This window comes from Oncorhynchus tshawytscha, linkage group LG31 (genome assembly GCF_018296145.1).
Source record: "Oncorhynchus tshawytscha isolate Ot180627B linkage group LG31, Otsh_v2.0, whole genome shotgun sequence".
In the NCBI taxonomy this organism is placed as follows: domain Eukaryota; kingdom Metazoa; phylum Chordata; class Actinopteri; order Salmoniformes; family Salmonidae; genus Oncorhynchus; species Oncorhynchus tshawytscha.
The window spans coordinates 29,826,275-29,839,681 of record NC_056459.1 but is presented as its reverse complement, the minus strand read 5'-3'; the positions used below and the strand labels follow the sequence as shown (position 1 = coordinate 29,839,681).

General features: G+C 45.8%; 1 protein-coding gene across 3 annotated transcripts in view; it reads right to left on the bottom strand.

Moving 5' to 3' along the window:
• The window catches only part of LOC112217351 (rap guanine nucleotide exchange factor 5-like), a 90,422-nt gene extending 79,909 nt beyond the window's left edge, over positions 1-10,513 (bottom strand). For all 3 annotated transcript variants that reach the window (XM_042309841.1, XM_042309843.1, XM_042309842.1), the window contains exon 1: positions 10,124-10,513. In XM_042309841.1, the coding sequence (XP_042165775.1) occupies positions 10,124-10,279 (156 nt within the window). In that variant the 5' untranslated portion in view covers positions 10,280-10,513. The remainder of the gene's footprint in view (positions 1-10,123) is intronic.
• Positions 10,514-13,407: the final 2,894 nt, after the last annotated feature.

Below are 13,407 nucleotides of genomic sequence, written 5' to 3'. Positions count from 1 at the left end.
ATAGCTGGGTTGCGGCGACAGACTGCTGGTCTCTCTGGGTAGGCGCGGGTCGTAGCGGACAGAGGTACCTGATCACACGTAGCATCAGAAGAACAGGCAGATTCCGACAGGATGGGACAAGGGTGAAGCAAACGAGACGATAGTTTGGTTCTGGCATGAGAAACTCAAACGAGAATCTGACAAAGAAAGAAGCAGGAACAGAGAGAGAAATAGAGACCTAATCAGAGGGAAAAAGGGAACAGGTGGGAAAAGGGTGAACGAGGTAGTTAGAGAAGATGAGGAACAGCTGGGGGAAGGAGCGGAAGAGAAGGTAACCTAATACGACCAGCAGAGGGAAACGGAGTGAAGAGAAAGAACAGGAACAAGACATAATATGACAATACATGACAGTACCCCCCCACTCACCGAGCGCCTCCTGGCGCACTCGAGGAGGAAACCTGGCGGCAACGGAGGAAATCATCGATCAGCGAACGGTCCAGCACGTCCCGAGAGGGAACCCAACTCCTTTCCTCAGGACCGTACCCCTCCCAATCTACTAGGTACTGATGACCACGGCCCCGAGGACGCATGTCCAAAATCTTACGGACCCTGTAGATAGGTGCGCCCTCGACAAGGATGGGGGGGGGGAAGACGAGCGGGGGTGCAAAGAACGGGCTTAACACAGGAGACATGGAAGACCGGGTGGACGCGACGAAGATATCGCGGGAGAAGAAGTCGCACTGCGACAGGATTAATGATCTGAGAAATACGGAACGGACCAATGAACCGCGGGGTCAACTTGCGAGAAGCTGTCTTAAGGGGAAGGTTTTGAGTGGAGAGCCATACTCTCTGACCGCGACAATATTTAGGACTCTTAGTTCTACGCTTATTAGCGGCTCTCACAGTCTGCGCCCTATAACGGCAAAGTGCAGACCTGACCCTCTTCCAGGTGCGCTCACAACGTTGGACAAAAGCCTGAGCGGAGGGGACGCAGGACTCGGCGAGCTGAGACGAGAACAGCGGAGGCTGGTACCCGAGGCTACTCTGAAAAGGAGATAGACCGGTCGCAGACGAAGGAAGCGAGTTGTGGGCGTATTCTGCCCAGGGGAGCTGTTCTGACCAAGACGCAGGGTTACGAAAAGAAAGACTGTGTAAGATGCGACCAATAGTCTGATTGGCCCGTTCTGCTTGACCGTTAGACTGAGGGTGAAAGCCGGAAGAGAGACTGACGGAAGCTCCAATCAAACGGCAAAACTCCCTCCAAAATTGAGACGTGAATTGCGGACCCCTGTCCGAAACGACGTCTGACGGAAGGCCATGAATTCTGAAAACATTCTCGATGATGATTTGTGCCGTTTCTTTAGCAGAAGGGAGCTTAGCGAGGGGAATAAAATGAGCCGCCTTAGAGAACCTATCGACAACCGTAAGAATAACAGTCTTCCCCGCTGACGAAGGCAGTCCGGTGATAAAATCTAAGACGATGTGAGACCACGGTCGAGAGGGAATGGGAAGCGGTCTGAGACGGCCGGCAGGAGGGGAGTTACCGGACTTAGTCTGCACGCAGACCGAACAAGCAGCCACGAAACGACGCGTGTCACGCTCCCGAGTGGGCCACCAAAAACGCTGGCGAATGGAAGCAAGCGTACCCCGAACGCCGGGGTGGCCGGCTAACTTGGCAGAGTGAGCCCACTGAAGAACGGCCAGACGAGTAGGAACGGGAACGAAAAGAAGGTTCCTAGGACAAGCGCGCGGCGATGGAGTGTGAGTGAGTGCTTGCTTTACCTGCCTCTCAATTCCCCAGACAGTCAACCCGACAACACGCCCCTCAGGGAGAATCCCCTCGGGGTCGGTGGAGACTACTGAAGAACTGAAGAGACGAGATAAAGCATCAGGCTTGGTGTTCTTAGAGCCCGGACGATAAGAAATTACGAACTCGAAACGAGCGAAAAACAGCGCCCAACGAGCCTGACGCGCATTAAGTCGTTTGGCAGAACGGATGTACTCAAGGTTCCTATGGTCAGTCCAAACGACAAAAGGAACGGTCGCCCCCTCCAACCACTGTCGCCATTCGCCTAGGGCTAAGCGGATGGCGAGCAGTTCGCGGTTTCCCACATCATAGTTACGTTCCGACGGCGACAGGCGATGAGAAAAATACGCGCAAGGGTGGACCTTGTCGTCAGAGAGGGAGCGCTGAGAAAGAATGGCTCCCACGCCCACCTCTGACGCGTCAACCTCGACAACGAACTGTCTAGTGACGTCAGGTGTAACAAGGATAGGTGCGGATGTAAAACGATTCTTGAGAAGATCAAAAGCTCCCTGGGCGGAATCGGACCACTTAAAGCACGTCTTGACAGAAGTAAGGGCTGTGAGGGGAGCTGCCACCTGACCGAAATTACGGATGAAACGACGATAGAAATTCGCGAAGCCGAGAAAGCGCTGCAGCTCGACGCGTGACTTAGGAACGGGCCAATCAATGACAGCTTGGACCTTAGCGGGATCCATCTTAATGCCTTCAGCGGAAATAACAGAACCGAGAAATGTGACGGAGGAGGCATGAAAAGTGCACTTCTCAGCCTTCACATAAAGACAATTCTCTAAAAGGCGCTGGAGGACACGTCGAACGTGCTGAACATGAATCTGGAGTGACGGTGAAAAAATCAGGATATCGTCAAGGTAAACGAAAACAAAGATGTTCAGCATGTCTCTCAGGACGTCATTTACTAATGCCTGAAAGACAGCTGGAGCGTTTGCGAGGCCGAAAGGAAGAACCCGGTATTCAAAGTGCCCTAACGGAGTGTTAAACGCCGTTTTCCACTCGTCCCCCCTCCCTGACGCGCACGAGATGGTAAGCGTTACGAAGGTCCAACTTAGTGAAAACCTGGCTCCCTGCAGGATCTCGAAGGCTGAAGACATAAGAGGAAGCGGATAACGATTCTTAACTGTTATGTCATTCAGCCCTCGATAATCTATGCAGGGGCGCAGGGACCCGTCCTTCTTCTTAACAAAAAAACCACCGCTCTGGCGGGAGAGGAGGAGGGGACTATGGTACCGGCGTCGAGAGCTACAGACAAATAATCTTCGAGAGCCTTACGTTCGGGAGCTGACAGAGAGTATAGTCTACCCCGGGGGGGGGTGGTTCCTGGAAGGAGATCAATACTACAATCATACGACCGGTGCGGAGGAAGAGAGGTGGCCCTGGACCGACTGAACACCGTGCGCAGATCGTGATATTCCTCCGGCACCCTCGTCAAATCACCAGGCTCCTCCTGTGAAGAAGAGACAGAGGAAACAGGAGGGATAGCAGACATTAAACATTTCACATGACAAGAGACGTTCCAGGAGAGGATAGAATTACTAGACCAATTAATAGAAGGATTATGACAAACTAGCCAGGGATGACCCAAAACAACAGGTGTAAAAGGTGAACGAAAAATTAAAAAAGAAATGGTTTCGCTATGATTACCAGAGACAGTGAGGGTTAAAGGTAGCGTTTCACACTGAATCCTGGGGAGAGAACTCCCATCCAGAGCGAACAAGGCCGTGGGCTCCTTTAACTGTCTGAGAGGAATGTCATGTTCCCGAGCCCAGGTCTCGTCCATAAAACAGCCCTCCGCCCCAGAGTCTATCAAGGCGCTGCAGGAAGCTGACGAACCGGTCCAGCGTAGATGGGCCGACAAGGTAGTGCAGGATCTTGAAGGAGAGACCAGAGTAGTAGCGCTCACCAGTAGCCCTCCTCTTACTGATGAGCTCTGGCTTTTACTGGACATGAAGTGACAAAATGACCAGCGGAACCGCAATAGAGACAGAGGCGGTTGGTGATTCTCCGTTCCCTCTCCTTAGTCGAGATGCGGATACCCCCCAGCTGCATAGGCTCAGCACCCGAGCCGGCGGAGGAAGATGGTAGTGATGCGGAGAGGGGGGCAACGGAGAACGCGCGCTCCTTTCCCCGAGCTCGGTGACGAAGATCAACCCGTCGCTCTATGCGAATAGCGAGTTCAATCAAGGAATCCACGCTGGAGGGAACCTCCCGGGAGAGAATCTCATCCTTTACCTCTGCGCGGAGACCCTCCAGAAAACGAGCGAGCAAAGCCGGCTCGTTCCAGTCACTGGAGGCAGCAAGAGTGCGAAACTCAATAGAGTAATCTGTTATGGATCAATTACCTTGACATAGGGAAGACAGGACCCTGGAAGCTTCCTCCCCAAAAACAGAACGATCAAAAACCCGTATCATCTCCTCCTTAAAGTCCTGATACTGGTTAGTACACTCAGCCCTCGCCTCCCAGATAGCCGTGCCCCACTCACGAGCCCGTCCAGTAAGGAGAGATATGACGTAGGCGATACGAGCTGTGCTCCTGGAGTAAGTGTTGGGCTGGAGAGAAAACACAATATCACACTGGGTGAGGAACGAGCGGCATTCAGTGGCCTCCCCAGAGTAACACGGCGGGTTATTGATTCTGGGCTCCGGAGATTCGGAAGCCCTGGAAGTGGCCGGTGGATCGAGGCGGAGATGGTGAACCTGTCTTGTGAGGTCGGAGACTTGGGCGGTCAGGGTCTCAACGGCATGTCGAGCAACAGACAATTCCTGCTCGTGTCTGCCTAGCATCGCTCCCTGGATCTCGACGGCTGAGTGGAAAGGATCCGAAATCGCTGGGTCCATTCTTGGTCAGATTCTTCTGTTGTGCACTTGAGTGAGGACCCAAAAGCGGTTTAACAAAAACAGAGTCCTTTAATGTAAAAACACAGGGAAGACATAGATCCTCTTCAGATGTAGAAAATGGCAAAATAGACAACCCTCAGAGAGGGCGACAAATGAAACAGAAAGTCCTTCTGATATTTACAAAAGAGTCCCCTTCTTAGCAGCAGAGGAGAATAGCTGGGTTGCGGTGACAGACTGCTGGTCTCTCTGGGTAGGCGCGGGTCGTAGCGGACAGAGGTACCTGATCACACGTAGCATCAGAAGAACAGGCAGATTCCGACAGGATGGGACAAGGGTGAAGCAAACGAGACGATAGTTTGGTTCTGGCATGAGAAACTCAAACGAGAATCTGACAAAGAAAGAAGCAGGAACAGAGAGAGAAATAGAGACCTAATCAGAGGGAAAAAGGGAACAGGTGGGAAAAGGGTGAACGAGGTAGTTAGAGAAGATGAGGAACAGCTGGGGGAAGGAGAGGAAGAGAAGGTAACCTAATACAACCAGCAGAGGGAAACGGAGTGAAGAGAAAGAACAGGAACAAGACATAATATGACAATACATGACACTCTCTGTATTTTGATACTTTGTGGATGGGCCTCCCGAGTGGCGCAGTGCAAAATGCGTTGTTACAGATGCAGGTTCAATACACGTGCCGGCCGCCACCGGGAGACCCATGAGGCGGCTTTTGGTTTTAATTTAGAATCCTCCAATCCTCTATATGTATTATTGGTGGAGAGTCACGTCATATTTTTCGTTATACTGTAGTAGAGGTATGGCCGATTAATTAGGGCCGATTCCAAGTTTTCATAACAATCGAAAATCTGTGTTTTTGGGCGCCAATTTTTTAAAATGTTTGTTTTGTGTGTTTTTTGTGTTTTATACCTTTATTTAACTAGGCAAGTCAGTTAAGAACACATTCTTATTTTCAATGACGGCTTAGGAACGGTGGGTTAACTACCTTGTTCAGGGGCAGAACGACAGATTTTCACCTTGTCAGCTCGGGGGACCAATCTTGCAACCTTACAGTTAACTAGTCCAATGCAATAACGACCTGCCTGCCTCTCATTGCACTCCACAAGGAGTCTGCCTGTTACGCAAATGCAGTAAGCCAAGGTAAGTTGCTAGCTAGCATTAAACTTATCTTATAAAAAGCAATCAATCAATCATAATCACTAGTTAACTACACATGGTTGATGATATTACTAGATATTATCTAGCATGTCCTGCTAGATAATATATCTAATCTGACTGAGCATACAAGCATACAAGTATCAAGCATTGCGCTGTTTATGACTTCAAGCCAATCAACTCCCGAGATGAGGCTGGTGTCACCGAAGTGAAATGGCTAGCTAATTAACGCGCGCTAATAGCGTTTCAAATATAACTCGCTTTGAGCCTTGGAGTGGTTGTTAACAATAGTCAAAGGTTAATGAAATACAAATGGTATAGAGGGAAATAGTCCTATAATTCCTATAATAACTACAACCTAAAACTTCTTACCTGGGAATATTAATATTCATTTTAACTCATGTTAAAAGGAACCACCAGCTTTCATATGTTCTCATGTTCTGGAGCAATAACGACCTGCCTGCCTCTCGTTGCACTCCACAAGGAGACTGCCTGTTACGCAAATGCAGTAAGCCAAGGTAAGTTGCTAGCTAGCATTAAACTTATCTTATAAAAAACAATCAATCAATCAATCATAATCACTAGTTAACTACACATGGTTGATGATATTACTAGTTTATCTAGCGTGTCCTGCGTTGCATATAATCGATGCAACGCTGGGGGATGATTTAACAAAAGCGCATTTGCGAAAAAGCACAATCGTTGCACGACTGTACCTAACCATAAACACCAATGCCTTTCTTAAAATCAATACACAGAAGTATATATTTTTAAACCTGCATATTTAGCTAAAATAAATCCAGGTTAGCAGGCAATATTAACCAGGTGAAATTGTGTCACTTCTCTTGCGTTCATTGCACGCAGAGTCAGGGTATATGCAACAGTTTGGGCAGCCTGGCACATTGCAAACTAATTTGCCAGAATTTTACGTAATTATGACATAACATTGAAGGTTGTACAATGCAACAGGAATACTTAGACTTCGGGATGCCACCCGTTAGATAAAATACCAAACGGTTCTGTATTTCACTGAAATAATAAATGTTTTGTTTGATAGTTTGATAGTTGATAGTTTACGGATTCGACCATATTAATGACCAAAGGCTTGTATTTCTGTGTGTTATTATGTTATAATTAAGTCTATGATTTGATATTTGATAGAGCAGTCTGACTGAGCGGTGGTAGGCAGCAACAGGCTCGTAAGCATTCATTCAAACAGCACTTTTGTGCGTTTTGCCAGCAGCTCTTCGCAATGCTTCAAGCATTGAGCTGTTTATGACTTCAAGCCTATCAACTCCCGAGATTAGGCTGGTGTAACCGATGTGAAATGGCTAGCTAGTTAGCGGGGTGCGCGCTAATAGCGTTTCAAACATCACTCACTTTGAGACTTGGAGTAGTTGTTCCCCTTGCCCTGCAAGGGCCGTGGATTTTGTGGAGCGATGGGTAACGATGCTTCGAGGGTGGCTGTTGTCGATGTGTTCCTGGTTCGAGGCCAGGTAGGGGCGAGGAGAGGGACGGAAGCTATACTGTTACACTGGCAATACTAAAGTGCCTATAAGAACATCCAACAGTCAAAGGTATATAAAATACAAATGGTATAGAGAGAAATAGTCCTATAAATACTATATTAACTACAACCTAATACCTCTTACCTTGGAATATTGAAGTCTCATGTTAACTTCTTGGATATAGGGGAAGCTCTTTTAATTAATTTATTTAATTTATGGATAAATGGTATATGGTATAGAGAGAAATAGTCCTATAAATACTATATTAACTACAACCTAAAACCTCTTACCTTGGAATATTGAAGTCTCATGTTAAAAGGAACCACCAGCTTTCATATGTTCTCATGTTCTGAGCAAGGAACTTAAACGTTAGCTTTTTTACATGGCACATATTGCACTTTTACTTTCTTCTCCAACACTTTGTTTTTGCATTATTTAAACCAAATTGAACATGTTTCATTATTTATTTGAGGCTAAATTGATTTTTATTGATGTATTATATTAAGTTAAAATAAAAGTGTTCATTCAGTATTGTTGTAATTGTCATTATTACAAATAAAAAAATTAAAAAATTGTCTGATTAATCGGTATCGACTTTTTTGGTACTCCAATAATCGGTATCGGTATCAGCGTTGAACAATCATAATCGGTTGACCTCTACTATAGTGCCTAAAAGAACATCCAGTAGTCAAAGGTATATAAATACAAATATAGAGAAATAGGTATAGGTATAGAGAAATAGTCCTATAATTCCTATAATAACTACAACCTAAAACGTCTTACCTGGGAATATTGAAAACTCATGTTAAAAGGAACCACCAGCTTTCATATGTTCTGAGCAAGGATCTTAAACGTTAGCTTTTTACATAGCACATATTGCACTTTTACTTACTTCTCCAATACTGTGTTTTTGCATTATTTATACCAAATTGAACGTTTCATTATTTATTTACGACTAAATAGAATTGTTATTATATTAAGTTAAAATAAAAGTATTTGACACTTTTAATGACAATTCAGTCTTGTTGTAATTGTCATTATTACAAATATATACATATAAAAACCGGCCGATTAATCGATATCGGCTTTTTTTGGTCCTCAAATAATCGGTATTGGCGTTGAAAAATCGGTCGACCTCTAACTTTTACCCCTACCTACATGTACATATAACCTCCACCACCTCGTACCCCTGCACATTGACTCAGTACCGGTACTCCTGCACATTGACTCAGTACCGGTACCCCTGCACATTGACTCAGTACCGGTACCCCTGCACATTGACTCAGTACCATTGACTCAGTACCGGTACCCCTGCCCTGCACATTGACTCAGTACCGGTACCCCTGCACATTGACTCAGTACCGGTACCCCTGCACATTGACTCACCCCTGCACATTGACTCAGTACCGGTACCCCTGCACATTGACTCAGTACCGGTACCCCTGCACATTGACTCAGTACCGGTACCCCTGCACATTGACTCAGTACCGGTACCGGTACCCCTGCACATTGACTCAGTACCGGTACCCCTGCACATTGACTCAGTACCGGTACCCCTGCACATTGACTCAGTACCGGTACCCCTGCACATTGACTCAGTACCGGTACCCCTGCACATTGACTCAGTACCGGTACCCCTGCACATTGACTCAGTACCGCTACTCTACTGTATATAGCCTCGTTATTTATTGTGTAACTATTTTCTATTTTGATTTGCTAATGTTCTTACTTTTGAACTCTGCACTGTTGGTAAAGGGCTCGTAAGTAAGCATTTCACTGTGAACTCTACACATAATGTATTCGGCGCATGTGACCAATCAAATTTGATGAGATTTTTTTGTATTTGACACACCCACTTGCATGGCCCTGCCATGGCCCTTTAGTACAAAAACTAATTTGAGTCGACACACTTCTACTGCTATCTTTTTTACGACAGCTACTGTCTGACAACACCTCAGTTATAACACGCATGATGAACCTAGTGTTATAGTACTATTCATTAGATTCCCGAACATGTCAGGACACACCAGATCTCTTGTTTAGTCGCTTTTATAGCCTTTCCTACTCACCCTGCATTCACACCTTGAACAGACACTCAGCTCTGTACTGCTTTGTGGGTTAGGTGTGTATGTTTGTAGGTTAGGTGGTTGTGTGTGTGTGTGTGTGTGTGTGTGTGTGTGTGTGTGTGTGTGTGTGTGTGTGTGTGTGTGTGTGTGTGTGTGTGTGTCCTTCCCTCCCCCAGGGGAGTCCTAGCAGAGGTACTATACCTTCATGCCTCAACACAGTAAACAAACACACATCATTATACACCAACCTACACACACTTGAGGAGAGTTGAGAAGACATTGTTAGTATTACTGTCATTGTCAGTTAACATATTGTAACCCAGGGTCATTACAATATCAACTGTTGAGAACAAGGGCCCATTAGAGTACATGAATGGGCAAGTAACATAATTAACTGAATCAAGTCTGGACCAAGACAGCGCTGTGTGTGTGCGTGTGCGTGTGTGTGTGTGTGTCTGTGGGTCTGGCAGCTTAAAACACATTATGGATGTACAACAGCCGGTGGCGGGAGCCTGAAACGAACACACACACTCACACCCACACCCACACACTCACGCACACACTCACACAGACACTGCCTGCCGTTGCTACAGTTTGTTCGTGTGAAACAACAGCACATCCAGGTGAATCGTGACAATGAGGTGACAGAGAGAGGGGGTCAGGGAGGTAACGCGACTAACGCTTAACGACCAACCACAACACACACACACGGAAGGAAAATGTTTCTATATGTATATGTCGGTACTCACGCTTTTCTTCCGTAGGTGCAGTCCATGTTTCAACAGTCCTGGTAAATCCCGGATCTTCTGCCTGAGCTGAACCTGGTCTCGAGCGCCGGTGTTCCGATTATTCCACCGCCAGCCGCTGACCATACCGTCTTCCCCACCAGGCTCCGAGTCCTCCATGTCTGTCTCTCGCTGTCTCTCCAACTCCCGCTCCTCTTCTCTCCTCTCACACGCAGACACACCAGTTACGGATCATTGTCGTCTCTCTCTCTCCGCCTAGAACTCTCATTCACACACCGATCTGCGTCTGTTCAGCAACGAACAAACCGCGCGCCTTAATGACCTATAGCCGCAGCAGCACGCGACGCTTCTCAACCCACGTCCTCCTCCTCCTCCACTTCCCTTGTACTATCAGTGTGTGACTGACTGTGTGTTTGTGTGGGGAGGGACTCGCAGAAGAATATCATTGCATAATATCCACTAGTCAGTCTGTCAGCAGTCAGACATAGAGGAGTCATAACACCTTGCTAAACATGTAATACATTGTATGTACATTATCCCCGTTTTTTAATCCTAATTAGATACATTGACAATAATAACACATTTAGGCTACATATCAATGTTGACAAATGAGGGCCAAGCATATAACTGTTGAATTAAAGATTATTTTCTGTGGCATTCAGAAACAAAATGGTGGAAAGGACAGACTGGAGGCTAGACCAACCTGCATGTGGCTCCAATTTCCATAGGTAAACAAAGGGCCATTAGGTTACACCATCAGGGTGTGTGTGTGAATGTGTGCATTTTTCTAAACTGAAGTCACCTGACAGTGGGAGAATGTCACGAAGCTATGAAATGTACATTCCACACACAGGTCTCTGTCTCATTCTCTCTTGTTCGCTCTCTCTCTCGCTCTCTCTCTTTCTCTCTCTCTCTCCCACACACACATATATACAGGGGGTCTAAGTGAATGGACTGAAGTCAGTAAGTGTGTTGTATAACTGAGATGTCATGTCTGTTATCCAGAGTCTTAATCTCACATAATTGGCCCCTTTCATCCACTCAGATTACACTTCCGGCCCTTCTTTGGACACTGTGTTAACAACCCTCCAGGCAAGCTTCAATGCCATACAACTCTCCTTCCGTGGCCTCCAATTGCTCTTAAATACAAGTAAAACTAAATGCATGCTCTTCAACCGATCGCTACCTGCACCTACCCGCCTGTCCAACATCACTACTCTGGACGGCTCTGACTTAGAATACGTGGACAACTACAAATACTTAGGTGTCTGGTTAGACTGTAAACTCTCCTTCCAGACCCATATCAAACATCTCCAATCCAAAGTTAAATCTAGAATTGGCTTCCTATTTCGCAACAAAGCATCCTTCACTCATGCTGCCAAACATACCCTTGTAAAACTGACCATCCTACCAGTCCTCGACTTTGGCGATGTCATTTACAAAATAGCCTCCAATACCCTACTCAACAAATTGGATGCAGTCTATCACAGTGCAATCCGTTTTATCACCAAAGCCCCATATACTACCCACCATTGCGACCTGTACGCTCTCGTTGGCTGGCCCTCGCTTCATACTCGTCGCCAAACCCACTGGCTCCATGTCATCTACAAGACCCTGCTAGGTAAAGTCCCCCCTTATCTCAGCTCGCTGGTCACCATAGCATCTCCCACCTGTAGCACACGCTCCAGCAGGTATATCTCTCTAGTCACCCCCAAAACCAATTCTTCCTTTGGCCGCCTCTCCTTCCAGTTCTCTGCTGCCAATGGCTGGAACGAACTACAAAAATCTCTGAAACTGGAAACACTTATCTCCCTCACTAGCTTTAAGCACCAACTGTCAGAGCAGCTCACAGATTACTGCACCTGTACATAGCCCACCTATAATTTAGCCCAAACAACTACCTCTTTCCCAACTGTATTTAATTTTTATTTATTTATTTATTTTGCTCCTTTGCACCCCATTATTTTTATTTCTACTTTGCACATTCTTCCATTGCAAAACTACCATTCCAGTGTTTTACTTGCTATATTGTATTTACTTTGTCATCATGGCCTTTTTGCCTTTACCTCCCTTCTCACCTCATTTGCTCACATTGTATATAGACTTGTTTATACTGTATTATTGACTGTATGTTTGTTTTACTCCATGTGTAACTCTGTGTCGTTGTATCTGTCGAACTGCTTTGCTTTATCTTGGCCAGGTCGCAATTGTAAATGAGAACTTGTTCTCAACTTGCCTACCTGGTTAAATAAAGGTAAAATAAAAAAATAAAAAAACTCACACACACAAACACACACACACCGTCTTGTTCAGCTAGGACACAATTTAGTCCCATTCAAATCCTATTTCCCCTAACCCCTAATGCTAAACCCTAACCTGTCCCCTTACCCTTAACCTAACGATAATCCTAAACCTACCCCTAACCCTTAACATAATTCTAACCCTAACACTAATTCTAACCCTAACCCCCTAGAAACAGAATTTGATCTTGTGACTAACAAAATGTTCCCAGTTGGTCAAATTTTTACACATACACACACAGCCCATGTCTGGTTTATGTAAGTGTATTTGAGTGTTTCATCCTCCAAACTCTCTCCGTGTCTCTAAAAGATGTCAGAGTGCACCCTGGGTATTGGCTGGTTTAGGTCTCACGACAACTGTGCACTAGGTGCACAAAAGCTGCATCCTGATTCATCACACTTCTTCCAAAGTATACACTAGCACACTCCCTGTCATGGATTTAACCTCTATGGGATCGGTGTCCCTAAACCGGGATGGTTGTTGCTAACGCGCGCTAATGTGACTAGAATGACGTCGTAAACAACAGCCAACTTTCCGGGACATAGAAATGTCTTATATGGGCATAAAGCTTAAATTCTTGTTAATCTAAGTGCAGTGTCCATTTAACAGTAGCTATTACAGTGAATAAATACCATGCTATTGTTTGAGGAGAGTGCTCAACAACAAAACACTTGTATCACAGCAACCGGTTTGATACATTCACCTCTGAAGGTAAATAATGTACTTACGTTCAGTAATCTTGCTCTGATTTGTCATCCTGAGGGTCCCAGAGATCAAATGTAGCATAGTTGTGTTTGATAAAAATCAATATTTATGTTCAAATGTAGGAACTAGGATGTACAGTTTGACCCCCCTGCTGTCTCTGGCTCCACACCTACCCCGCCATCTAGATGTGTAAACATATTTTACCATAGCATGTTTGTATGTTCTCTATAGTTATGTACTTGACAATGTATCAATTGACCATATTGGCACATTTGGGCAAA